This window comes from Triticum aestivum, chromosome 6B (genome assembly GCF_018294505.1).
Source record: "Triticum aestivum cultivar Chinese Spring chromosome 6B, IWGSC CS RefSeq v2.1, whole genome shotgun sequence".
Classification (NCBI taxonomy): Eukaryota; Viridiplantae; Streptophyta; class Magnoliopsida; order Poales; family Poaceae; genus Triticum; species Triticum aestivum.
In genome coordinates this window covers 222,604,446-222,631,164 of record NC_057810.1, presented here as the reverse complement: position 1 = coordinate 222,631,164, position 26,719 = coordinate 222,604,446, and the positions used below count along the sequence as shown (strand labels likewise).

The following is a 26,719-nucleotide window of genomic DNA, read 5'->3' as shown; positions in this document are numbered from 1 at the left end:
GGATAGCATCTGAAATAAGGAAAGGGATATGATCAACACCGAAAGCTTGAGTTAAATCCACCGGAAAAGAATAAGAGAATGAAAAATGATGAACTCAAAGCTCCGTTAGTATCTTCCTGAGAATCACCGGATAAGAACATTGACGGGAAAAGAATGGAGAACCATCACATCCATAAGATGGATACTTGATTAAGATATCTGAGTCCTTGAAGAAAAGGGTGGGAGAGCGGGAAAACAAAGGCAACTTGGGGAAGATGAAACAAACACCATTGAGAAAACTTAGAACTGATCTCGCAAATATTGAAATGATCGAATCCACTTGAAGAGAAGCACGCCGGTTGGAAAGAATTGACATGACAATCTCGATGATCAAAAGGATTAGTACTCCCATAGAAATATGGGAACACCATTTAGGAAAGGTATGGATTCAACATTTGACTTCGAAGCAACTCGAATACCACAAATAAAACAAAACAAAGGATTTGGCTTGCAGAATAAGCCGGATGAAATACATATGATAGAGATTTACCCAATCCCATATCATGCATTTGTCGGAAAGATATTCTAGGAGCTACTTGAATTCCCACCTATAAACTCCCGAAACTTTCTGGTTATGCAATCTGGTGTTGGGGATACAGGGGAAGCAATATATCTCACCCAAACTAACAATCCCTACATCCAGCTGTATCCATCCGTCAACACATAGCCAAGAAAACTCCGGAAATCGTGTACCTCAACCTTCGAAAAGCATCCGTTATACGAGCTATGGCAATACTCGCGAACTCCCTAGTACTGGGTAGCGTCGAGGTTATCTCACCAACAACTGCATAAAAGAGATTTTCGATGTCGGCAAAACTCAGGTATTCCAGAACTGCAACGATAAAATTGTGATGACAACACCTCGGAGCTCGACTCCCCGGGACACTGCCACAACCCCTAAATGTCAGGAGGCACCAAGAACAATGTTCTCGTCACAAGACTATCGGAACGATTCCAAGATACCCGCGTGATCCTAAAAAAAAATTGTGAAAAATTGAGGAGAGGAAAGACAAAACATCTACGTCAGGAGGCCTCACTAGAGCGACAAAGGGGGCTGAGGAGTAAAAAGAATCCTACTCTCCGATATATATAATCCTAAGACCCAAAATAGTTTTCTTCTAGACTCAACAACGGCCAACAATCAAGGGGGCTCCTATGGTCGGTCGAGGCTCTGATACCAACTTGTCACGCCCAATATGCGACCCTATCCTAAAGGAACTCGAAGGTCCCACCAAGGATAGAAGTGCATATTGGAAACGCTTTTGCAAGGTGGATATCATTACATCAACATTACATAATAGATGGGGATACATACAACAGACATACAATGCCACACGAATACAACATCATCATACATAAGAGCACCATCCGACTATGGATGAAACACAAACAGAAACTCAAACGACATCCACCCTGCTAGCCCAGGCTGCCGACCTGGAACCTATCCCCTGATCAAAGAAGAAGCAGAAGAAGAACTCCAAAACAAGCAAACATCACTCTCGCGTCATAATCATCGCATAACCTGTACCTGCAACTGTTGTTGTAGTAATCTGTGAGCCACGAGGACTCAGCAATCCCATTACCATGGGTATCAAGACTAGCAAAGCTTAATGGGTAAGAAAGGGGTAAAGTGGTGAGGTTGCAACAGCAACTAAGCATAATATGGTGGCTAACATACGCAAATAAGAGCGAGAAGAGGAGCAAAGGAACGGTCGTGAAGCTAGCAATGATCAAGAGGTGATCCTCAACTCCTACTTACGTCAAACATAACCCAAAACCGTGTTCACTTCCCGTACTCCGCCGAAAAGAGACCATCACGGCTACACACACAGTTGATGCGTTTTAATTCGGATCTGGTGTCAAGTTATCTACAACCGGACATTAACAAATTCCCATCTGCCACATAACCGCGGGCACGGCTCTCGAAAGTTTAAACCCTGCAGGGGTGTCCCAACTTAGCCCATGATAAGCTCTCGCGATCAACGAAGGATATACCTTCTCCCAGGAAGACCCGATCAGTCTCGGAATCCCGGTTTACAACACATTTCGACAATGGTAAAACAAGACCAGCAAAGCCGCCCAAATGTGCCAACAAATCCTGATAGGAGCTGCACATATCTCGTTCTCAGGGCACACCGGATTGTCCAAACTTCCGGTAGGCCATCCCAGAGTTGCCCCTGGTGGCCACCGGCGACTGACGGGTTGGACCAACACTCACGACGAGCACTGGCCCGAGGGGGGTAAATAAAGATGACCCTCGGGCTCCGGAAACCCAAGGAAAAAAGGGCTAGGTTAGGCAAATGGTAAAACCAAGGTTGGGCCTTGCTGGAGGAGTTTTATTCAAAGTGAACTGTCAAGGGGGTCCCATAAATCACCCAACCGCGTAAGGAACGCAAAATCCGGGAACATAACACCGGTATGACGAAAACTAGGGCGGCAAGAGTGGAACAAAACACCAGGCATAAGGCCGAGCCTTCCACCCTTTACCAAGTATATAGATGCATTAATAAAATAAGAGATATTGTGATATCCCAACATAATCCTGTCCATCATGGAGCAATCTTCAACTTCACCTGCAACTAACAACGCTATAAGAGGGGCTGAGCAAAGCGGTAACATAGCCAAGCAATGGTTTGCTAGGAAGGGTGAAAAAGGTTAGAGGCTGACATGGCAAATTGGGAGGCTTGATCAACAAGAGATAGGTAGCGCGGCAAAGCGATAGAACGAAACAACTAGCATATCAATGATAGTAGTGAGATCCAGGGTAGCGGTCATCTTGCCTGAAATCCCGCTAGGAAGAAGAACGAGTCGATGAAGTAGACGAACCAACGTAGTCGAACGAATCCTCACAACTCCGGAACGAAACCGAAGCTAACGAGAGAAGCAACCCGGAAAGAAGCAAACAATATGGTAAACAACCATCACAAAGACATGGCATGATGCACAATCAAGTATGATGCATGTCCGATTTAATGAGGCATGGCATGGCAAAGTGCAACAGACAATACTACAAGTTAAGTGGAGCTCAATACGCAACGAGTTGCATATTGACAAAACACCACATTGACATATTTAGTTTAATCTCGTTTAAGCTACCAAACAATATTAAATGTTGTTAAACATGGCAAGAGGTGAAGCATAATAAAACTACCTATCTAGGCAAGTTTAAATGAGGCCGGAACAACTAACAGCAATTCCGGAAAATCCCCACATGTTATTTAGCAATTTAACGCAAACAACAATTTTAAACATTTTAATTGTTGTATCATGATGCGGATGACATTTGCAAGTTATATGCATTTTTTATGAAAATGTTGACATAAGCATGTTATGAAGCATTTTTCACCGTGGCGGAACGAAGGGGGTGCCACGGCAACGAATTCAAAAATGATGCCACGGCAACATATCGATCTCGATAACTTGATTGAGATACCGATGCAAACGAGAAGTGTGCGGATGTGTAGAACACGCAAGAGATGGTGGGGTGCTCCCGACTACCGGGTTCCCATGGGTCGACGGCATGGCAAACGAGGAACGTGCAAAGACCTCTCTCGGACACGGTGCAAACACGAGCATCTCATACAACACATGCATTTGGTCCAAGGTTGATCGTCTCGGGGTTATACGTTTGAAGCGTGCATACGGGGCGGAACACGTTCGTCAAAGGAAGTAGTGGTACACGGATTGTAGTGGAAGTAGTTGTACACGTTTCGGTAGTGGAAGTAGACGTTCACGGGTCGTAGGGGAACTTGACGAAACCCAAGGCGCCGGTTGTGGAAGTAGTGGAACTTGGTGCATCCAAGCTCTTCGGTGTAGTGGTACACATTCCGAAGACGAACATGGGTGTCGTGGTACTTGGTGTTATTGTGGCCTCCAGGTACTTGCCGAAATCCACATCAGATGTAGTCGTACAGATTTCAAGACGAACTTGGCACCGAAGTCGAACTTGCCGGTCTTGATGAATCTAAAGGGGCATCGAGGGACTTGCCAAGGCCCTGTCTCGAGGGGTCACCTGAGGTGCGTGGAGGCGGCAGAGATGGTGTTGTGCGGACGCGGGCACAGAACGGGTGATGGGGTGGCGAGGTGACCAGAGGCGCGAGGAGGGGGATCCGGGTCGCGACAAGAGAAGGCAGCGGGGCGACGTCCTTGTCGGACGGAGCTGGTGCAGGCGAACCGTGGCGAGGCCGAAGGTGGGTCTCGGGCAGGGGTGAAGAAGACAGCAGGGACGCGATCTCCGGCGAGAAGGCGAAGCAGAGGAGGCTGGGGCACGCGCCGGAGTTGACGAGCTCCTGGTCGAGCAAAGAGCTCGGGCGAGGCAGCGGCACCATGGACGAAGGGAGCAGGAACTCGGGGAGGCCGAGCGCTGGTGAGGGGCCTCGCTGGGCTACACGTCCATGGCAGGGGGGGCCATGAGAACCTACTGAAGGAGGAGGGCACGAGCCTCGGGCGTCTTCGAGCATGCGGGCGGGCGACGAGGCAAGGGACCGAGAGGAGCGTGGTGGCTGGCTGATGGAGGAGGGCGCAAGGCGCGCGTGGCCATGGGGATTGGGATCGCTCTCCTGTGTGTGCGAGGAGGGAGGCTCTCCTGGTGGCGCAAGCGAGGGGAACGAGGGAGAGAGCGAGGGATCGAGAGGAGCGGAGGCGAGCGCTAGGGTTAGAGGTGCGGCTGGGCCTTGGGCCGAAAGGACTGCGGGGAAGCAAGCCGGCCTGGCTGATGGGCTCTCTCTCACTCTAAAAATAAATAAATAAAAACAAAACAGAGATAAGAAAGAAAAGAAAGAGAGGTTAGGGGTGGAGCTTGAGCAGGAGGGTATTTTTCTCGGACTCATAAAAATGAGCTTGTTCCAAGAAAAATGGTGTGGGCAAGATTGCAAGAATTAAATTCAAAGTCATATGAATTTAATTCAAATGGTTTGAACAAGGACAAGGATTTAGAAGTGTCCAAAAATGTTGAGAATTTAGGAGGAGCCACAATAAATGGAGAAAGAATTGTTGGCAAAGTTTGAGGCAAGGAATTTAGATAGAAAATGCATGGAACTTAAACTGCAGGTGTGTTATGGTGATTCCAAAGTTAATGGAATATTTATTATAGCTCCTTAAATACTAGGATGATATGTTATAAAGAGAAATCACCATGTGAAATTCCCTCGTTTTAAATGGACCGAAGATCCATGCAATTTATTTAGCTGAGTTATAAAATTAAATGACATGATGGTATGATGCAATGCAAATGATGCAACAAACAAAACAAATCACACGACGAAACTCGGAGTAGCTGGAAGTCTTCTGGAGCGTCGGTCTCGGGGCGTTACACGCGTGCTTGGCCAACTTGGCTAAGCGCACTCGATTGGAGAACCTCCAGCGAGCACTCGACAAGCGTGCGCGGCAACGGGTTCCAGAAACCAGTCGACGTCAACTCTTTCCACCACTGACTCAGGTATATCGAACTCCGATTCAGAATTTAGCAGCTGCAGCCCGTATAGCAGAGTCAATTCAGCCTTCCCAGTCGGAGGCTGGCAGAGGCTTGTTACAGATCAGAGCATTACTCCGGGCAGCAGGAGATCAAAATTCAGTTGTATCACAATCACGGTATAGGATTCACAGCAGATCCGTCGCTTCAAATACAATCCAGTCGGCCCATAGCCCAAGATCGCCTCTGAGGCGTGAGGGACGTGGAGACCGGCATGATCAGTACATGAACCAGGAGCAGTATGATCACCGACTCGATCACGATGATCGACGTCGAGTGCCCACCCCTCCCCCAAGGGGTGGATCGTACGCGCCTCGACAGCAGGATGACAGACGCCATCACAGTGTTGGGCGAAGGATTCCAGTTGACCCCATGGAACCACGCTTTGATGCGAGATCCATTATCGTTCAAGGTTTGGTCGACAGGAACAGAGCTCACCGAGAAGGTCATGACAGAGATGTACCCACCAGCAGCAGAGTACACGTCTCAGGACCAGAGTGTTTCAGCAGAGCCATCAAGGTCGCGGTGATTCCTCCCAACTTCAGGTTGGCGACTGGAATCAGTAAGTTCACTGGTGAGTCCAAGCCTGATACTTGGCTTGAAGACTACCGAGTGGCTCTTCAGATTGGCGGCGACAATGATGAGGTGGCCATGAAACACCTGCCTCTTATGTTGGAGGGCTCGGCCGGAGCATGGTTGAATCAGTTAGCACCCAGCAGCATTTACACTTGGGAAGATCTCGCCCGAGTGTTTGTCAGAACATTTGAAGGAACTTGCAAGCGACCAGCAGGGTTGACAGAGCTGCAATCTTGTGTGCGGAAGTCGAATGAAACTCTGAGGGATTACATCCAGAGATGGATCACGTTGCATCACACGGTAGAGAATGTATCTGATCACCAAGCGGTCTGTGCCTTCAAGGAAGGCGTTAAGTACAGAGAGCTAAACCTAAAATTCGGTCAAACCAAAGACATGTCTCTGAGTCGAATGATGGAGATTGCCACCAAGTATGCCAATGGTGAAGAAGAGGATCGGCTCCGTAGTGGCAGGCACAAGTCAGTCGCCCATGAAACCGGAGGAGGGAACTCCAGTCGGAAGCAGAAGCGGAAAGCCGAGCCAGCTGCTCCTGGAGAAGCCTTGGTCGTGACTCAAGGAAAGTTTAAAGGGAAGCCCAAAGGGTCTTGGAACCCTAAGAAGGTGAAAGACAAGGAAGGGAATGACGTGATGGATTTGCCGTGCCACATCCACACGAAGAAAGATGAGGAGGGTAAATTCATTTACCCGAAACATGCCACTCGACAGTGTCGGCTCTTGATCCAGCAATTCCAGGGGAAACATCCCAAAGATAAGGAAAAGGAGTCGGACAAAGTTGAAGACAAAGAAGATAGTGATGATGGATATACCCAGGTCAATTCCACCCTGACGATTTTTGCTGATGTTGAAAGCAAAAGTCGATTGAAAGTTATCAACCGAGAGGTGAATATGGTTGCTCCGGTGACACCCAGTTATCTGAAATGGTCTCAGACTGCCATCACATTCGACCAGTCCGATCATCCGACACACATAGCCACCCCTGGGAGGCAAGCTTTGGTGGTCGACCCAGTCGTCGAAGGCACTCGACTGACTAAAGTTTTGATGGATGGTGGCAGTGGCCTGAATATATTGTATGTAGAGACGTTGAAAGGGATGGGCATTCCGATGTCCAGACTCAGTACCAGCAACATGAGTTTCCATGGAGTCATTCCTGGAAAGAAGGTTGAGTCACTCGGCCAAATTGCTCTTGATGTGGTTTTCGGTGATTCCAAGAATTACCGCAAAGAAAAGTTGACATTTGAAGTTGTGGATTTCCAGAGTGCTTATCACGCTATTTTGGACAGGCCAGCTTATGCACGTTTCATGGCTCGACCATGTTATGTGTACCTCAAATTGAAGATGCCTGGTCCCAAAGGTGTGATCACTATTACTGGCAATCGGAAGAAGGTGGAAGAGTGCTTTCAGAAAGGCTCAAAGATCGCCGATGCTCAGATGGCAGTGGTAGAGCTGCAGGAATACCAGAAAACTGCAGACCCGAGTGATTTGTTGCGAGCCAAGAAGCCCGCTACGGAATCAGCATTTCAGTCGTCCGGTGAGACAAAACCGATTCACATTCACCCGACCGACCCCACTGCTGCTCCGACTCATATCTCTGCAACATTCGACTCCAAATAGGAAGAAGCACTAATTCAGTTCCTCTGTGAGAACTGGGACATCTTCGCATGGAAGCCTTCTCACATGCCGGGTGTTCCCAGGGGGCTGGTTGAGCACCGTCTACGAGTCAACTCAAAAGTGAAACCTATCAAGGAACATCTTTGACGGTCTACCATCCAGAAGAGAAAGGCCATTGGTGAGGAGGTGGCTCGGCTCTTAGCAGCAGAGTTTATCCGAGAGATTTACCACTCCGAGTGGCTCGCCAATGTTGTCATGGTCCCCAAGAAGGACAAGTCACTTCGTATGTGCATTGACTTCAAACATATCAATCGGGCCTGCCCGAAAGATCATTTTCCTCTCCCCCGCATCGACCAAATAGTTGACTCGACCGCGGGATGTGAGCGCCTATCTTTTGTAGACGCCTATTCCGGTTACCATCAGATCCGTCTGTATGGACCCGACGAGATCAAAACAGCTTTCATCACTCCATTCGGGTGCTTCTGTTATGTCACCATGCCATTCGGCCTCAAGAATGCTGGAGCCACATTCATGAGGATGATTCAGAAGTGTTTGCTCACTCAAATCAGTCGGAATGTGGAAGCATACATGGATGATATTGTGGTCAAGTCACAGAAGGGTTCCGACCTGCGGACTGACCTTGCTGAGACATTTGCCAACCTCAGGAGGTATGATGTCAAGCTTAATCCATCAAAGTGCACATTTGGAGTTCCTGGCGGAAAGTTACTTGGTTTTCTCGTTTCCGAACGAGGAATCGACGCCAATCCAGAAAAAGTTGGTACTATACTCCGAATGAAACGTCCTGTACGTGTGCACGATGTCCAGAAGCTTACTGGTTGCTTGGCCGCTTTAAGTCGATTCATCTCTCATCTCGGTGAAAAGGCATTGCCTCTTTACCGACTGATGAAGAAGTCAGACAAGTTCGAGTGGACTCCTGAAGCTGATGCAGTGTTTGCAGAGCTAAAAGCCCTGCTTTCCACCCAGCTGGTGCTTGCTGCCCCAATCAGCAAAGAGCCTTTGCTGCTGTACATTGCAGCCACAGGACAAGTCGTCAGTACAGTACTTACGATCGAGTGGGAAGAAGAAGGAAAAGCCTTTAAAGTTCAGAGCCCAGTATATTATCTTTCTGAAGTTTTGACCCCATCAAAGCAAAGATACCCTCATTATCAGAAGCTTGTATATGGGATTTATGACCACGAATAAGGTTGCTCATTACTTCTCTGACCATTCCATTACAGTCGTCAGCGACGCCCCATTGTTAGAGATTCTGCACAACAGAGATGCAACTGGTTGAGTGGCAAAATGGGCGATTGAACTCCTTCCCCTTGATATCAAGTTTGAGGTAAAGAAAGCCATCAAGTCCCAAGCAATAGCAGATTTCATCGCCGAGTGGATGGAACAGCAACTACCGACTCAAGTTCACTCGGAGCACTGGACCATGTTCTTTGATGGTTCTAAGATGCTGAATGGTTCCGGTTCTGGGGTAGTGTTGGTTTCCCCCCGAGGAGATAAGCTCATATATGTGCTCCAGATCCACTTTGATTCCTCCAATAACGAAGCAGAATACGAAGCACTTTTGTATGGGTTGCGTATGGCCATTTCACTCGGCGTCCATCGCCTCATGGTCTATGGCGACTCAGATTTGGTGGTTAATCAAGTGATGAAGGAGTGGGATGTCAGAAGTCCGGCCATGACTGGTTACTGCAATGTAGTGAGAAAGCTAGAGAAGAAATTCGAGGGGTTAGAGCTTCATCATATACCCTGACTGAAAAATCAAGCGGCTGATGATTTGGATAAAATAGGTTCTAAGAGAGAAGCCATTCCCAGTAACGTGTTTTTGGAACACATCCTCACACCATTAGTTCAAGAGGATCCTTTCACAGAAGAAGCCCCGCAGCCAAAAAGTATCTCAGATCCGACTGAAGTTGAGGTCCCAGCTGTGGTCGACCAGATCATGGAAGTTTTGGTCATCACTCCCGACTAGACAGTGCCGTACATCGCATATATCCTAAGGAAAGAGCTCCCAGAGAATGAAGAAGAGGCTCGACAGATCGTCCATCGATCCAAGGCCTTTACTGTGATAAAAGGACAGTTGTACAGAGAAAGCGCGACTGGAATTAGTCAGAAATGTATAACACCAGAATAAGGTCGGATAATTCTTGATGATATCCACTCGGGGACCTGTGGTCACCATGCATCTTCTCGGACCATTGTGGCTAAAGCATACTGAGCAGGGTTTTACTGGCCAAGAGCAAATGAAATGGCGAAAGAGATAGTCGACAAGTGTGAAGGATGTCAGTTCTATTCCAATATGTCACACAAGCCCGCCTCAGCCTTGAAGACCATTCCACTCGTCTGGTCCTTCGCTGTTTGGGGGTTGGATATGGTTGGACCACTAAGAACTGGTAGGAGAGGCTTCACCCATGTACTGGTGGCAGTCGACAAGTTCACTAAGTGGATTGAAGCTAAGCCTATCAAGAATCTTGATGCCGGCACTGCTATCAGCTTCATCAGAGAGTTGATATTCAGATATGGAGTTCCGCACAACATCATCACTGATAATGGGTCAAACTTCGTTTCCGACGAATTCAGAGCTTTCTCCGCTTCTCAAGGCACGCGAGTTGACTACGCTTCAGTCGCTCACCCCCAGTCGAATGGACAAGCGGAACGAGCAAACGGTCTAATTCTCAAAGGACTGAAACCCCGACTGATGCGCGATCTCAAGCACGCAGCAGGCGCGTGGGTCGACGAACTTCCATCAGTTCTTTGGGGATTAAGGACCACTCCTAATCGGTCGACTGGGCGAACTCCATTCTTTCTAGTCTATGGAGCTGAAGCAGTTCTGCCGAGTGACCTGCTTCACAATGCCCCCCAAGTCAAGCTCTAGTCTGAAGATGAAGCAGAACAAGCCTGGCAGGATGCAGTTGACCTCTTAGAATAGGAAAGGGAGATGGACTTGATCCGCTCGACTATCTATCAGCAAGACTTGCGTCGATTCCATGCCAGAAATGTGAAGAGTCGAGCCTTCCAAGAAGGAGATTTGGTCCTCCGAGTGGATCAACAGAAGCCACACAAGCTCGCTCCCACTTGGGAAGGCCCCTTCATCGTCACCAAAGTTCTCCACAATGGAGCGTACCGTCTTTACAATGTCGATCGCCAGATTGATGAGCACGAGCTTGGAATGCGGAGCTGCTCCGCCCCTTTTATACTTAAGTACTCACTTGGATGAGATGTAATAAAAAGTTCCTCTGTAGTTTGTTTATCAAAGACAAGAGTGTTATAATTTTCCCAGTGATTGTTGTTGCTTTGGTTTACGTGAGAAATCCCCCAGTGGGTGGCTTAGCTGCGAATCCGTTTCGCCTAAGTTTGTAAAAAAAACCTGCCGAGTGACGAGCAAGCCTCTCACTCGGGGGCTTAGCTGCGAATCTGTTTCGCCTAAGTACTTGAAAATCCTGCCGAGTGGTGAGCCAGCCTCCCACTCGGGGGCTTAGCTGCAGTCCAGTACTCGCCTAAGTATTTAAAAATCCTACCGAGTGGAGAGCAAACCTCCCACTCGGGGGCTTAGCTACAGTCCAGGTACTCGCCTAAGTATCTGAAAATCCTACCGAGTGGAGAGCAAACCTCCCACTCGGAGGCTTAGCTGCAGTCCAGTACTCGCCTAAGTATTTAAAAATCTTACCGAGTGGAGAGCAAACCTCCCACTTGGGGGCTTAGCTGCAGTCCAAGTACTCGCCTAAGTATCTGAAAATCCTACCGAGTGGAGAGCAAACCTCCCACTCGGGGGCTTAGCTGTAGTCCAGTACTTGCCTAAGTATTTAAAAATCTTACCGAGTGGAGAGCAAACCTCCCACTCGGGGGCTTAGCTGCAGTCCAAGTACTCGCCTAAGTATCTGAAAATCCTACCGAGTGGAGAGCAAACCTCCCACTCGGGGGCTTAGCTGCAGTCCAGTACTCGCCTAAGTATTTAAAAATCCTACCGAGTGGAGAGCAATCCTCCCACTCGGGGGCTTAGCTGCAGTCCAGTACTCGCCTAAATATTTAAAAATCCTACCGAGTGGAGAGCAATCCTCCCACTCGGGGGCTTAGCTGCAGTCCAGTACTTGCCTAAGTATCTAAAAATCCTACCGAGTGGAGAGCAATCCTCCCACTCGGGGGCTTAGCTGCAGTCCAAGTACTCGCCTACGTATTTAAAAATCCTACCGAGTGGAGAGCAATCCTCCCACTCGGGGGCTTAGCTGCAGTCCAGTACTCGCCTAAGTATTTAAAAATCCTACTGAGTGGAGAGCAATCCTCCCACTCGGGGGCTAAGCTGCAGTCCAGTACTCGCCTAAGTATTTGATCCATTCCGCTCTGCAAGGACGACGAGGTGCAGGTCGACTGCTACCTTCTCCTTTGGAGCTACGCCACAAATACAACGTGCGCTCTGTAGGGACGACGAGGTGCAGGTCGACTGCTACCTTCTCCTTCGGAGCTACGCCACAAATACAATGTGCGCTCTGCAAGGACGACGAGGTGCAGGTCGACTGCTACCTTCTCCTTTGGAGCTACGCCACAAATACAACGTGTGCTCTGCAAGGACGACCAGGTGTAGGTCGACTGCTACCTTCTCCTTCGAAGCTACGCCACAAATACAAGGTGCACTCTGCAAGGACGGCGAGGTGCAGGTTGACTGCTGCCTTCTCCTTCGGAGCTACGCCACAAATACAATGTGTGCTCCATCCTGATCTGCAAGGACGCAGGTCGACTGCAATCTATGCTCCATCCCTACCTGCAAGAGCGATGAAGTGCAGGTCGACTAGACTTTCCACCTCAGAGCTGCGTCTCAAGCATTAAAGTATATTCCGAGTGAAGAACAAAATTCGCTCGAAGGCAAGTGCAAGCATATTCAACGATAAGCCAAGTTCAGATAACATCCTACGGATTCAGAAGTGCTCAGGCGTCGAGCCTGTAAAAGTTTATCGGTTACAAAACCACTCGGCATTCCGAGGCAAATTTAAGGCGAAGCATAGAAGTTTTTCTTACTCCTCAGGCGAAGGACTGGAGGGCGCGACAAACTGGTCCAGGTCGATTCCGTCAGCAATCCGAGTGGCAGCAGCAATGAAGGTCTCAATGAAAGATTGGAAGTCGTGCTTCTTGGTATTGGCCACTTTGATGGACGCCAGCTTGTCCTCTCGCGCATCCTTGCAGTGAACATGGACCAGGGATAGAGCAACGTCAGCACCACACCTGGCAGAAGACTCCTTCCATTCTTGCACTCGACCTGGAACTTCATTCAGTCGAGTCATTAGAGACTCGAGGTCATTTTGAAGCGTCTCTCCCGGCCAGAGTGTCGTGTCGATTCGCGACGTCACAACCTTCAGTCGAGCAAGGTAGTCAACAACTCCAGCAACACAAGACTCCAGTCGAAGCACGTTCATAGCGGCTTCATCCTTCAGAGGAGAGTTAATGGGGTCCAAGCTTGTCTCCACTCGACTGGTCTCCTCCTCGAAGTTTTGGCAGAATTCTGTAAACACAATTCGAAGTTAAGCCAACAGTTCTATGATGAGTCGATGATAACAATTCAGTCGGATAGAAGAGATTACCTTCAAGCATGATGAATAACTTCTTGGCGAGCCCTCCCAGATAAGCCTCTAGATCGTTCTTCTTCCCCGCCAGTTCGCTAGCCTTGTCACTCAGAGCTATCTTATCATTCTTCAGACGGCCGACCTCCTTGTTGGCCGCGTCGAGAGCAGCTTTCAGATTGGCGTTCTCCTCTTCAAGTTTACCGACTGAAGCCAGTTTTTCTTCCGCAAGCTTCGTTTTGTCCGAAGCTGCCTTCTGCGCTTCGGCAAGGTCATGGTCCTTCTTCTTCAGAGCCTCCTTCATTTTATCTGCAAAGTGACAATGAGATCAGAATTAGGAATGGGCAGAAAGATAAAGACAGTCGTCAAGATTCTCACCAACCATACCTTTCGCTTCATCTTTCGCCTTCTTAAAGTTCTCCTGAACAAGCTTCAAGTCAAGGTCGAGCTAGATATGTTTGTTTTCCAATTCAGTATAGCGACCCACAAGCTCGCAACATTTCTGCGGAGGGTCAGTCAACAGACATCAAAGATAGGTTGCTTCCGAGTGACTAAGAGAAAAATCGTAACATTTCTAAGACTACAACCGAATCAAAATATTCAACAGTAGTCTCGGGGACTACACCCAGTGGGTGCACTCAGCGTGCCCCCACTGGTTCTACTGACTCGGTCCGATCAGTCGACCGAAAGAGACAAAAAGGTTATGATCCTAAACCAAGTTAACTGCCAGCAGTCAGCCACGGTCTCATCATGATCTAAAAAAACAGGTTCTCCAGACCTTAGTCGACTGCCCGCAGTCGACCATGGTCTCGAGGACTACACCCAGTGGGTGCACTCAGCGTGCCCCCACTGGTTCCAAGATTCCATTCGACATGGTCCGACCAGATCGAGTGAAGAAGTTAGAGTGAAGAAATTGAAAGTACAAAGACTACAGTCGACTGCCAGCAGTCCACCATAATCTCGGGGACTACACCCAGTGGGTGCACTCAGCGTGCCCCCACCAATCCAAAAATTCAATCGACACACCCAGTGGGTGTACAGATACAAAGATCTTCGGAAAGAAAGTCTTCAGATAGCATATCCTAACAGAACAAGCGGTGACCAACTGACCTGGACGTTGCTCTGAAGGGCTGAGCTAGCATTATAGGCCGCTTGGCTGGCTTCTCGGATCGCCTTCACCTGCTCCATCATGATCCCCGCCTGGCGTATAGCCTCCTTAGCAGCACCCTCTTGGTCCTCTGGGACGTGGTGTGTGGCTAAAAGGGAGGGCGGGTCAACAGTCGACGATGAAGGCCGAGCGCTCGTCAGCGGCACAGCGAAGGACACGGAAGTTCGAGTGATGTTGCCACCCTCCTGAACCAGTGTCTCAGGCACTGATGCAACCTGAGCGGTCTTGCCAGCCGGCGCCTTTCTATTCCTCCCCGGCCTCAGTGGCGCCTCGTCATCATCATCAGGGAGATCAATGACATGAGGAGGAGCTACAGGAAAAATCCAAAGTTAAAATCGAGAATCCAATCGACCAAAAGTGAAATTACAGAGATCGTACCAAGGTTGGAAGTGGCAGCATCTTCCATTTCCTGGTCTTCGTTCTTGGCGGAGGTCTCGGAGGTAGCAGCACTGCAAATTTCGGAAACCAGTCGGTTAGTCAATGAGTCGACCAAGAGTCTTTCCCTGCTAAACAAGAAAATGCAAGTTCTGCTGTTACCCGGAAATGGTGGGAATGGTCATTCTCATCTTGGGCAAGGCCTTCGGTGGCTTTGACGACGCCGCTCGTGGATGCTTTGGTGCTTTTTCAGTCGGCGCCGGAGAAGCCGTCCGAGGACGTTTTGACGACTCCCGACAGGCGCAGTCGCTTTGCCACGCTCGCTCGTGGGGTCGTGGGTGAGCTTGGATCGCCTTTCCAAGCGAGGAGGATCGACTTCCTCCTCCTCCTCTTCACTGGAGCCATCGTCATCCTCTTCCCCCTCACCATCAGATTGCCACTCCTCCTCACCTTTGCCTCCGCTCGCCTCCTCCTCCTCGGCCTGTTCTTGCGCCCCGTTGGGCATCGAGTACATCTCAGTGGTAGCCTGGGAGACAACAAACAAGACAAAAGTCAGTCGACTGATTTTAAGCAAACAGAATGAAGAAAACAAGGTCACAGTCGAAGATGCAGAATCAGACCTGGTCTACTTCGTATCATGTCGACTGGAGGAATCCTCGTGGCTCCTCGGGGGTTGTCTTTGTTCCCTGTGATGCTCGCCAGCCACCTCTCCAGCGTGGCATCCTCGACCTCCTCCGGGTGGATCCGAGTGGTGTCCTCAGTACCAGAATACATCCACATCGGATGGTCTTGATATTGAAGCGGCTGGATGCGTCGTCGGAGGAAGACCTCCAAGAGGTCCATGCCGGTCACCCCGTCACGGATAGGCTAGACAACACGTTCGACCAGCACCTTAACTTGCGCCTTCTCTTCCAGGATCACCTTCAAAGAGGAAGGTTTCCTTACTCGGTCCATAGAAAAAGGAGGGAGTCCGGTCGACTGCCCTGGCGTCGGTTGGTCTTTGCAGTAAAACCAGGTCGACTGCCATCCACGGACCGAGTCGGGTAGGATCATGGTCGGAAAAGAACTTTTCCCCCTCATTTGAACCCCAAGACCCCCACACATCTGAATCACTTGTGTTCTTTCGTCACTCGGATTGGCCTTTTTCACCGTCTGGGAGCGACAGGTAAAAATGTGCTTGAAAAGACCCCAATGAGGCCGACAACCCAAGAAATTCTCGCACAAAGACACGAAAGCAGCGAGGTACACGATGATGTTGGGTGTGAAATGGTTGAGTTGCGCCCCAAAGAAATTCAGAAATCCCCGAAAGAAAGGGTGAGGCGGCAAAGAAAACCCGCGGTCGACATGGGTGGCCAAGAGAACGCACTCACCCTCCTGAGGTTGCGGCTCAGACTCCTTCCCCGGGAGCCGCGCCGATCCATGGGGGATCATTCCTCCATTGGCCAGGTCATCAAGGTCCTCTTGACGAATCATTGAGCGGATCCAGTCGCCCTGGATCCAGCCCTGCGGCAGGCCGGCCCTCGATGAAGATCCGCCCCGACTGGTCGCCCTTCCCTTCGCCTTCGCCGTCGCTTTCTTCGCCCGCTCCAGAGCCGCTGTCTTCTCTTTTACCATCGTCGCCGGCGAGACGCGCACGGGGCAGCGGCACTGAGGCCGAAGCGAACGCGACGGATAAATCTGAGGAAGAGAGGAGGAAATGAGAACGCACTGTTCAAAACCCCCCGTCCGGCGCCTTATATGAGGTTACTTCCGAGTGACTGACTTGTAGGCCCGGGCAATCCTGTCAAATCCCGCAACAGTCGCGCGTGCAATACGTGGCGAAAAAGGTGGCGCGGAGGTCAAGGCATCCCTGCCTTATCCCATCCGATTACTGCGGCCTCCTCCGCCCCGCGCGCTTCCTGAAATTCGAATCCCGCTAAATCCGCGAGCTGCAGAGCAACTCGTCAGACGGAAGATTTCCTCCGCTCTATTGTTCGGAGTTCTCCAAGTAAAGAAATTCACTCGACGGATACAAAGAATGGATCAAGGCGACTGAAAAAGAAGTTGGTGCCGTCACCTAAGTTCATTGATCCAGAACAAGACATATTCATAGCACGAAAATGGGTCGGAAGTGTGTTCAACTCCTTCCCCACTCAAACCTCGATCCATTCGGGGGCTAATGATGAAGCTATGCACCTAGGGTAGGGTCATGGACCTGTCCAAGATACCCTCCCCAAGGACATCTCTAGAATAAAACATCTTTCAGTCGACCCGGAAGTGTTACACTCGACGGACTCGAAGACACTCAACCATGAAGCCAACCACTCGACTGCCAGGAGACCTAAAGTCACTCTGCACGCAAACGGTCTGTCATTAAGTAGCCTTTATGGTCATCATAGCACTTTATTTGTGGCGTTACCAGTAACGTCCGACCTTAATGTACCTTAAACCCTGCATAACTGAGGGCCGGAGGGGTCTGGCGGACTCTATATAAGCCACCCTCTCCTCAGTATAAAGGGTTCGCACCCCTGTAACTCATATACGCATAATCCAGTCGACCGCCTCCGGGCTCCGAGATGTAGGGCTGTTACTTCCTCCGAGAAGGGCCTGAACTCGTAAATCTCTTGCGTATACAACTACTCCATAGCTAGGATCTTTCCTCTTCATTCCTACCCCCCTACATCACTGTCAGACTTAGAACCACGACAATACCTAGTTCAATCTCGTTACCGAAAAGTCTCTTTACTCGTTCCGGAATACATCATCCCGCAACTAACTCATTAGTCATATTGCTTGCAAGGCTTTATTATGACGTGCATTACCGAGAGGGCCCAGAGATACCTCTCTGATACTCGGAGTGACAAATCCTAATCTTGATCTATGCCAACCCAACAAACACCTTCGGAGATACCTGTAGAGCATCTTTATAATCACCCAGTTACGTTGTGACGTTTGATAGCACACAAGGTATTCTAACACCCATAGAGTCTTGGGGGCGTCAGAGAGCGCCGCTCCTTCTTCACGCGTCGAGAGCCGCTCCTCCTTGACGTGTCAGGGTGGCGGCGAGAGGGGCTCCTCCTTCACGCGGCGTCCGATTTGGACGCCATGGTTGCGTGGGGGAGACCAGGGAGGGGCGTGAGCTCCGGTTTGACATGGAGGAGCGTCTCTGGTGGCGTCGTCGGGCCGTTAACGTGGAGGACGGAGCGACGGAGTATGACCTCCATCTGCTGCTCGTACTCATCGTTAGTCACGACGTAGACCGCACCCCACGTCGCCGACTGTTGTGGCGGCGGCTGGTCCTCGTCACCAAGGAGATGACTATCCCCTCCTTCGTCGAGGAGTCGGCCGCTAATGAAGACGACGTCGCCACGAAACATCCGGAGCACGTTCCGGAGGTCGCCGCCTTCCGGTGCCGAGGCCCACGACTTGCCCATGCGCCGGAGTTCTGGAGATGAGGGGTGGTGAGGACGAGGACGCGTGCAGAGCGACACGGTGAGTACGGATGTGGACGGCGCCGGAGCACGGCTTATAAAGCCTCGCCCAGGTCGTGCGAACGACGGTCAACAACTTCAATGTGTCGCAAACGGCCAGAGTTTCGTACCTTGGAAAGCTGCCGCCCGCATTGAAGCGGGCGTCTTTCACGAGAGGTTGCGATCGGTTCAGCGCCGCCCTCCCGTTCCGTCACATCCGTGGCATTCAAATGTCGGCGCTGCATGCTCTGAGCTGGCATTGATTCGGTGCGGAATGGCGCTAGCTGATCGGAAGGAAAGCGAAGAAAGAAGCGGTGGGGTTGTTTGGTGGGCCGGGTTAGTCAGACGCGAACGTGGCAGCGTTCCGGACGCCCGCAAGGTCCCCCAGTTTGTCTGCGGTTTGCGAGAAAAAACACGTCCTGAACCGTCGAGTGGACCGCTATACGACCGGCTGGATGGCAAAACAAATCTGATCCGGACAGTTGCGGACGATTTGAGGGTCGGCGTTGAAGATGCCCTGGAATACGTCATCTACCGTAGAATACATCATCCATTGGAGCTGCTCTTACGCCTTCCATGTCGAAACGTTCGTAGTTCGCGGTGCGCCGTCCAGAACGCAGTCCAAATACATTGACTTTTTATTTCCATCGCTGTCTCCCACTCTCTTCCCCCAAAAGTCGAGTTTACTAGCAGTGTGACGTACGCTTCCCCCTCGCGCACCGTCGCACCGAGCATCGGCAGGAGCATTCATTCAGGCAAGCAGACAATCACCGCGACAGACGACGAGCAGCAGCACACACCCATAAACCAGAAGCGGCCGTCCAAGCCAAGGCGCCCACAGGACGCCACCAAGAACTCGGAGCCACCTTCCAATCGACCAAGCCCCCTCCATCCGGCCACCGGATCGGGCCCGCCGATCTCTCGAGCTCCCCGGCCGCCCCCTCCCGCGGCGGCGTGCAATGGGGGCCGCCGCCGAGGACGCCGTCAGGCAGCTCGGCATCCTCATGGATCAAGGTGCGTGCGTCACTCTCGCCCAGTTCTTTTCGCGATTGTGGCGGCGCCCTGACGTGATCTGGTTCTTCGCTTGCAGTGGACGCGCCGCTGAGGAGGACGTTCCAGGTACGGATCTGGCCTGCGTGCACCTGTGGCCAAATCTTGGATCTTGCTACTCATTCTTATGGATTCTCGTAGCTCCTGTCACTGGATCATGGCGTAGATTAGCTATTCTCGGTGCCCTACAGATTTGATCTGATTCGGTGCGGGGGGGAGTGAGCTACTCCGCGTATTCTTCTATAGCCTGGGATGTCCTAAATCTTTTACTGCAAAATGGGCTAATCTCTGAGCCTCTCTTGGTTAATGCCACATGCTAGAGGTATGATCTTGTCAGTCATGAGTTGTCAGGTGGGCGGTGTGTTTGGAGAGTGGTGCTTGATCCATCATCCATGTCCGAATAGGCGGCAAGCGAAGCTGGTGCACTTCCTATGGGTTGGTGAGGCGAGGGTATAGTGGCGCTTTAGCTGTCTAGTGTGCCGACGTTGCATGTTCGATGACGTCCAATTACGATTGCATGGGTTGGCGTTCGTTGGTGGCGATCATCCTGTTTTATGCAGCCGATGGATGGTGGCGTTTTGCTGTTCTCAGGTCTACTGAGTGAGCTGAGTTAATGTGGATATACTCGCCAAAACATCATGCGTTTGCCATCTTATTAGGTCCGCAGTCACCTCTCGTATACGACGTTTCGACTGCTGTGGCATTATTTCCTTTTTGACCTCCGATGTTCACCGAACTATCTGGACGCATGCACGTTAACAGTAAAGGCGGGGCATTTCAATATGTCTTTATGCTACCATTTAATTAAATGTCTATAAAATTAAGAGGAAACATGTTACATGTGCGCTAAATCTTGAAGGTAAGCAATGCCAACTTATTTGAAGCATAATTGTTAGTGTAGTGAAATTGGGATGGCAACACTGCATTGGAATTCAGAACTCATCAGAAGTGCAGAATCAGTTCAATTTGTTACAGCACCTAGGGATGTGCCGGATTCAATTGAACAATGTCTGATTCTGACCAATCCTGTCCACTTTGCTATTTACCCCTAGTAATTTAACATTTTTTGGAAAATAATTTTTTAATACTAGTTATTTTCCAATGAAATGAAAATAAGACCAAAACCATGATATCCATACATAATTGGCCCTGCAAGAACATATACTGTTACTTTTGGTACTACATGTAACTACGACACCAGTAGTTGGTATAATCATCAAAGGTGATATAGATATTACTATGTCTTTGTATTTTCTTTCTTTTGGCCATTGAAGGCTCATCAAATGTTAATAATTTGAGTGGCCAAATAAACCAACCTTGAGTTATATTCCTTTTTTGTAGCCCTTTCTGGCTACTGTTGTATTGCAAGAAAATAGCTAGTTAGCTACCACTAGTGGGGCAGAAATCAGTAAATGACCACTTCTATCTCTATCTGGAAGGTTTAATTCTAGCCTTAGATTTTTATGATTTTCATTGGTGGATCCCAATCACAAATGACTGTCAATATGTTATGTAACAGTAAAAAATATTTTGGTTCATAGAAGAATTATTTTGGAAGTTTCTTATTAGTTTCATGAACCATAATCTGATGAATCGCAGATCAGAATTTCATGCATCTGCAGCTATTTAAATATTTGGAATAAATCACTTCTATCAGTGGTTGCGGAGGTTTGTAAACATATCTCGTTTATTTCAGAATGTGCACCAAGGCCACCCTAGAGAAACAATGTTGCGCTTTCTCAAGGCTAGAGAATGGAACGTTTCCAAGGCTCATAAAATGGTAGTCTTTCTCATATTTTCTTATCCAATAAAGGAACAGATAAATTATATTCTTAAGGTTATTAACTGCTTAATTGGGTTTGAATATTGTTTCTGCAGCTTGTAGATTCTTTGAATTGGAGGATTGAAAATGAAATTGATAGTGTATTGGAGGTGAGTAATCCTTATGGGTTATAATAATAATCCTGTTAGGTACTAAGATCTTACTAGCATGGCAGAATCTCTTATCCGTATACAATTTCAAGCTCTTGTTGTTAATATCTTATTTCATATATTCTGTTAATCACTAATCGCTGACTACATTGGACATGTACAGAGACCTATACTCCCAGTAGATTTATACAGATCAATACGTGATTCACAACTTGTTGGACTCTCAGGATACACCAAGGAGGTATAGTATCTACTAACACTAGTAATATGTTTCTTATCCTGAATAATTGATCATGAATTCATGATGCAACTACTTGTTTCCATGCATGTTTGTGTGCAAGAAAATGGGCACACCCTTTTAGCTGTTAGTGTTCTAGGTCACGTCTACCGGTTAATCAAATTATTTTTATTGACAAATGAATGGATACTACTGAACAAAGTTGGCAGAATTGAAGAGGTTAATGTTTAATTTTGTTGATCTGCAACCTTCCATAGAATGTTGTCCCAGTCAGAGCTGCAAAGTTGTGAGTTGTGACGGACCTTCTAGCTAGGAAGAGCCCAAGGGACTGTTAGTGTTTAGCAAACTATGACATAAGCTTAGGTATGGTTAAGTTCAAAAATAAAGCATGGCGCTTTAGGATAACTCTTGTTTGAAGCTGTGATTATTGCTGCTGGCTTAATATTCCTTTATTATTAAGACATGCTGGAGGTTGGGGCATGTTCCTCATTTATTTCTGTGTCATTGACTGTTCCCACTAAATGTGTCATCCTGTAGGACAACATCAGATAATGTTCTTTGACTTCTTGTAACACACCATCAAAGAGTTATTGGCCCTTTCACGGAATGGTCTGAAATTTCATGAATAACTTATGTTTTTGCTTGCTATGTGTTACCCAAGTCTCTGCCCATCAATGTTTCTTTTAGCTAGCCCACCAAAAAATATTGGTAGTGTGGTTGTTAATTAACCCAGCTAAATGCTTGTGCATTGCTACGGATTTATTATATATTATCAGTTGTTTAAATGCTTGTGCCACCACAGTCCTTGAGCTCGTATAAAATTGTTTATCTCAAAATGTAAGCCCAATCAACCATATGTACTGCATAGAGTGGTTGACAACTGCCGCAATTTTTAAGTAATATGAACGAACCGCCACCAATTTAGATCTTTATAATACTACTCCCTCCGTCCCATAATATAAGAGCGTTTTTGACACTAGTGTAGTGTCAAAAACGCTCTTATATTATGGGACAGAGGGAGTAGTAAAGAAAAGATTTAGTTGAGTTTTAGACTCCTAATAATTTGTTTTGATTTTTTTCTCTTGTTGGCAGGGTCTTCCAGTTTTTGGCATTGGTGTTGGTCAGAGCACATACGACAAAGCTTCGGTACTTTCTCAGATGCTTACTACTCCGTATTTATTAAGTAGGCTACGACAAAAACTACGAAACTTGATAGTTTTCACCTTCCGTAGTATAGACTAGATACCGTTTTGAGGTTCATGTAACTTAAGTATATTTGTTGGGTATTAAAATGATACGATCCCTGTTTAGTGGTTGACATAGTTATATCTTACTGCCAATGCCTTGTTATTGAAGTAATGGGTACCTCTCTTATGGGATCAACTAATCAACCAACTTACGCTAGTTCTGGAGTACCATTTCCCCATTTTGTCAACTGAAGTTGATCTGTTTCCTTTTCAGGTGCACTACTATGTGCAATCTCATATTCAGATTAACGAATACCGTGATCGCATAATTTTGGTAAGTATGGAGCTAAATGCTCAAATCTTAATTTTTATGTTAACACATATCCTTCTTCTTATGTTTGTTCACATCACACTTAGCCCATGTTGACGGAAAAGTTTGGACGCCCGATCACCACTTGCGTTAAAGTTCTCGACATGACTGGTTTAAAGTTGTCAGCACTGAGCCAAATGAAGGTACATATTATAGTCTTCTCAAAATGGTTTTCTTCTCTGAGCTTGTCCTATACATGAATGAACTTAAATGCTGCTGAAATAAGCATGTTTTAATACATCAAGGGATATGACCACACTTGTACTCAGGTTTTACCTTACCACGTTAAATTTTTAGAGGAATTACTCTTAAATCTTTGAGGTCAACACAGTCTAGCATAAAAAAATAAAATAAATGTTAATACTAATCTTACAGGACTAGTTTGTTGTTTTTGTGCCATAATATTTATTTTTCTGATAAAATTGCAGAGTGCTCATTACTTGTGTTGCTTATGTGTTATGGTGAGCTAGCGTGACATTTTTGCTGTTGTTTGAATTACAGATGCTGAGTTCAATATCAACTGTTGATGATCTGAACTACCCTGAGAAGTCAGAGACATATTACATAGTTAATGTTCCATATATATTCTCTGCATGCTGGAAGGTACAATGATTTTTCCATCAAAAGCCCGTCCTCAGATTGTATCAGCAAATTTTGTAGTGAATGCTAACTGTCATTTCATTTGAGCATACTGGTAGGTTGTGAAGCCCCTATTGCAGGAGAGGACAAAAAAGAAGGTTAAAGTTTTGAGTGGTTGTGGGAGAGATGAACTTCTAAAGGTATTTTTTAGTTATTATTTTGTTGCTCTCTCGTATTGTTGTCTTTGCATAGATTCTTAACCGCTGAGTAATATTACTACTACTGCAACCACCAATATGGTGGTGGAGAAGAAAACATTACCTTTGTGTAGCATTTATTTTGTCTGAAATCCAAAGTTAGAGTGACATGTCCCCTTGCTCAAAATTGTGTAGATTATGGACTACTCAGCTCTCCCCCATTTCTGCCGACGAGAGGGATCAGGCTCATCCAAGCATTCATCTTCCAACGCCGACGATTGCTTCTCCCCTGACCACCCTTTCCACAAAGAGCTCTACGAGCTCACCAACCAGCAATCGTCGCACAAGGAGCTCCTCAAGATGGGATCATTGCATGTGAGCATCCCGGAGCCTGACCCAAACGACGCGAAGATCGTCGAGGTGATCCAGGCCGAGTTCCACAAGATGGGGGAGCAGAACGGATCGACCAACGGGCACAAGGTCTGATGCCGCGCCACCACCGAAGACCTCCGATCTGCTCCGATTAAACTGATGATTTAACCTGTCCATGTTGGTTGGCTCCCTCGGGACCCCTGGGGGGATATAGCAGCGAAGGCTCCGTGATGCATAGGGTGACGCCGGCCTGGGATCATAGTTGGAAGAGATGAACCGGACAGTGTATATCCATTAGCATAGAACCTGCATATGTTAAACTGGTACTATAACAAGATCCATGGATGATGGATGTTTATTATAACAGCTTGTAAGCTTCAGCACAGTTTTGCAAAAATGAGGCGGGAGGATGAGTAGGGTAGGATAGGATTGGGACCCAGCAAGCAGTGGTGGAGCAACGCCGAGGCGGGCTCACGTCCGGTTCTGAGCCCGCTTGCTCGCCGGCGGCGACGGTCTCTGCAGATAGCTCCGCGCGCGTCGTCGGCGATGTGCGTTGGAGCGCGGGGCGATTGGCTTGGACGGGAACGTATGCGTGCGTGGCAAAGGGGAAAACCGCTTTGGCAGCAACAAACGCGTGAGGTCCAGAAGATGTAACCATCTTCGACGATCCCCCCACCATCCCGAATTCCGGATATGGTCGGCGTCTCAGTTTTTTTTTTCTTCTCTTCCGGAGCTCAGGCCGTTTTTCTACCCGGAGCCCGGCCATGGCCTGGCCACGCCGGCCCTTCTTCATTAAAAAATCTCTAGCTAGACCCGTCAATTTTTTTTTAAAAAAAATCTCTCGCTAGGAGCGCTTGGTCGCATGCCCCTCATGCAACGTAAGCTCCATCGCGCCCCGCGCCGGTTAATCTCCATTCGCTTTGGAATCTGCAGTAACGTTCACCGCGGTTTGAGGGGATTCAAGGGAAGGCAAATTAAGCTGGTCTCTGACGAAATAATCACCCGACAATGGGCGCCTGCTGGACTGATATCAGATTTCGTTTTCATCTCCCCCTATTTAACTTTATTCACAAAGCCCGGCAACGGCCTTCGCAGTTCACCACACCCCTCTTCTTCTTCTTTCAAACCTAGCCGTCCCAAACGATGTCTCTATTCGGTCTGAATCAACCCATCCACTGGGACTGGGAGTGTGAGGAGATACAAGAGTACGGACGAGCCGATAGCGCCGGCCATAGGGGAGATGGGGCGGACGGACAATGTGCGGACCACCATGGAGACTTTGCCAGCCACGGAGGCACTCGCTCGGACATCCACGGCTACCACGCAGGGGACGGTGGAGGAGTTCACTCGGACGCCGGCGGCAACGGTGGAGGGGGCGGAGGTGATGCGGGCGGCAGCGGCCAAGGCTTCGACTTGAGTAAGTTGTTCCTGTTCTTGCAGTTGCACTCCATTGCCGGACGTTGAATAGACCAACAATAGTTCACACTTTCAGTTAGGGTTTGTGCACTTCTGTTTAGTTGTGCATGCCATAGATGTCCATCTCCTTCATGATTTCTTAGCTTCAAATAGATTTTCTTCGTAAAATCATGAGTTCAGTTTGCATTTGTTTGTCTATGCCGTACAACGTACTCTTTTTTTTGAGAATGCCTTACAACGTACTCTTTTTTTTGAGAATGCCTTACAACGTACTTTGAATGGTGCAATTGACGGAAAATGTTAGTAGTAGCTTTGAAACAATTTGCTAATGTAGTATTCTATGCTCCATGATCTCGGCTCATACTCAGATAGCTCCACTTCCATTGTTCACATCATTTATGCTCCATGCATGATGCTACTGCTGTATACAACAGTTCTGAATATGATTTATAGTAGGATTAGTTTTCGCCCACTTATAGAGGGAAGATCTCTGGCGATAGCGCAAGATCTTATGGACGCCAAGATGGTTTTGGAAATGATCCTCTATAGCAATGGAGGGAGTAGCGTACTATGATCCCGGTCTAATTTTGGTTCACGTCTTCTCCGTTAGCTATTATATAAAGGGGTCTTGGGGCATCTTAAACAAGAAGCGCATCTGGTGTAGTGGTATCATAGTACCCTCCCACGGTACTGACCAGGGTTCGATTCCCTGGATGCGCAGCTTTTTGTTAATTTTTATTTTTCCCTCCACTGTACAATTTAACAATTTTTTCACCTTCCATTTTCTCTATCCAATTTGCTTCGAGTGCACAACAAAACCCCCCACTACACTGTTTTCCCCCTTGCCACTAGTGATAAACTTCTCAAATGAAGAATGATTGTCTCATCTTTTGGCAAAATTCTTTGCTTATGAAGGGTAATATATATGTATAGAGTTATTGGTACCAAGTATAGCCGCTATGTAACAACATCATGTCAAGAACCTGTAGAGCTATCTAGTATGTACACGACCAAATTTCAAAACAGACAAACAATGTAGAAGCGAACCTTAACATCACGTCGCTTTGCGGCACTTATACTATGAGGAAGTTTGTCGAAGCGGAAAATTGCGCGG

At 48.1% G+C, this 26,719-nt stretch overlaps 1 protein-coding gene and 1 non-coding gene across 2 annotated transcripts; both read left to right on the top strand.

Moving 5' to 3' along the window:
- Positions 1-18,952: 18,952 nt before the first annotated feature.
- LOC123136670 (phosphatidylinositol/phosphatidylcholine transfer protein SFH2) lies at positions 18,953-24,569 on the top strand. The gene is made up of 11 exons (XM_044556135.1): positions 18,953-19,278; positions 19,355-19,383; positions 21,011-21,094; positions 21,193-21,246; positions 21,410-21,487; positions 22,577-22,630; positions 22,946-23,005; positions 23,089-23,184; positions 23,543-23,644; positions 23,740-23,820; positions 24,013-24,569. Exons 1-11 carry the CDS (start codon positions 19,224-19,226, stop codon positions 24,301-24,303), a joined length of 984 nt encoding a protein of 327 aa, XP_044412070.1. The 5' UTR covers positions 18,953-19,223; the 3' UTR covers positions 24,304-24,569.
- A 1,685-nt stretch (positions 24,570-26,254) lies between these two features.
- TRNAG-CCC (transfer RNA glycine (anticodon CCC)) lies at positions 26,255-26,325 on the top strand. Its single transcript has one exon. It is a non-coding gene; the product is annotated as a tRNA-Gly (tRNA).
- Positions 26,326-26,719: the final 394 nt, after the last annotated feature.

Excerpts from the sequence above, each read along its gene's own strand:
- LOC123136670 (XM_044556135.1), top strand. The coding sequence starts at position 19,224 with ATGGGGGCCGCCGCCGAGGACGCCGTCAGGCAGCTCGGCATCCTCATG. Across the intron at positions 21,488-22,576 it reads TCTCAGGATACACCAAGGAG|GGTCTTCCAGTTTTTGGCAT; the intron begins GTATAGTATCTA and ends TCTTGTTGGCAG. Across the intron at positions 23,006-23,088 it reads ACCGTGATCGCATAATTTTG|CCCATGTTGACGGAAAAGTT; the intron begins GTAAGTATGGAG and ends CATCACACTTAG.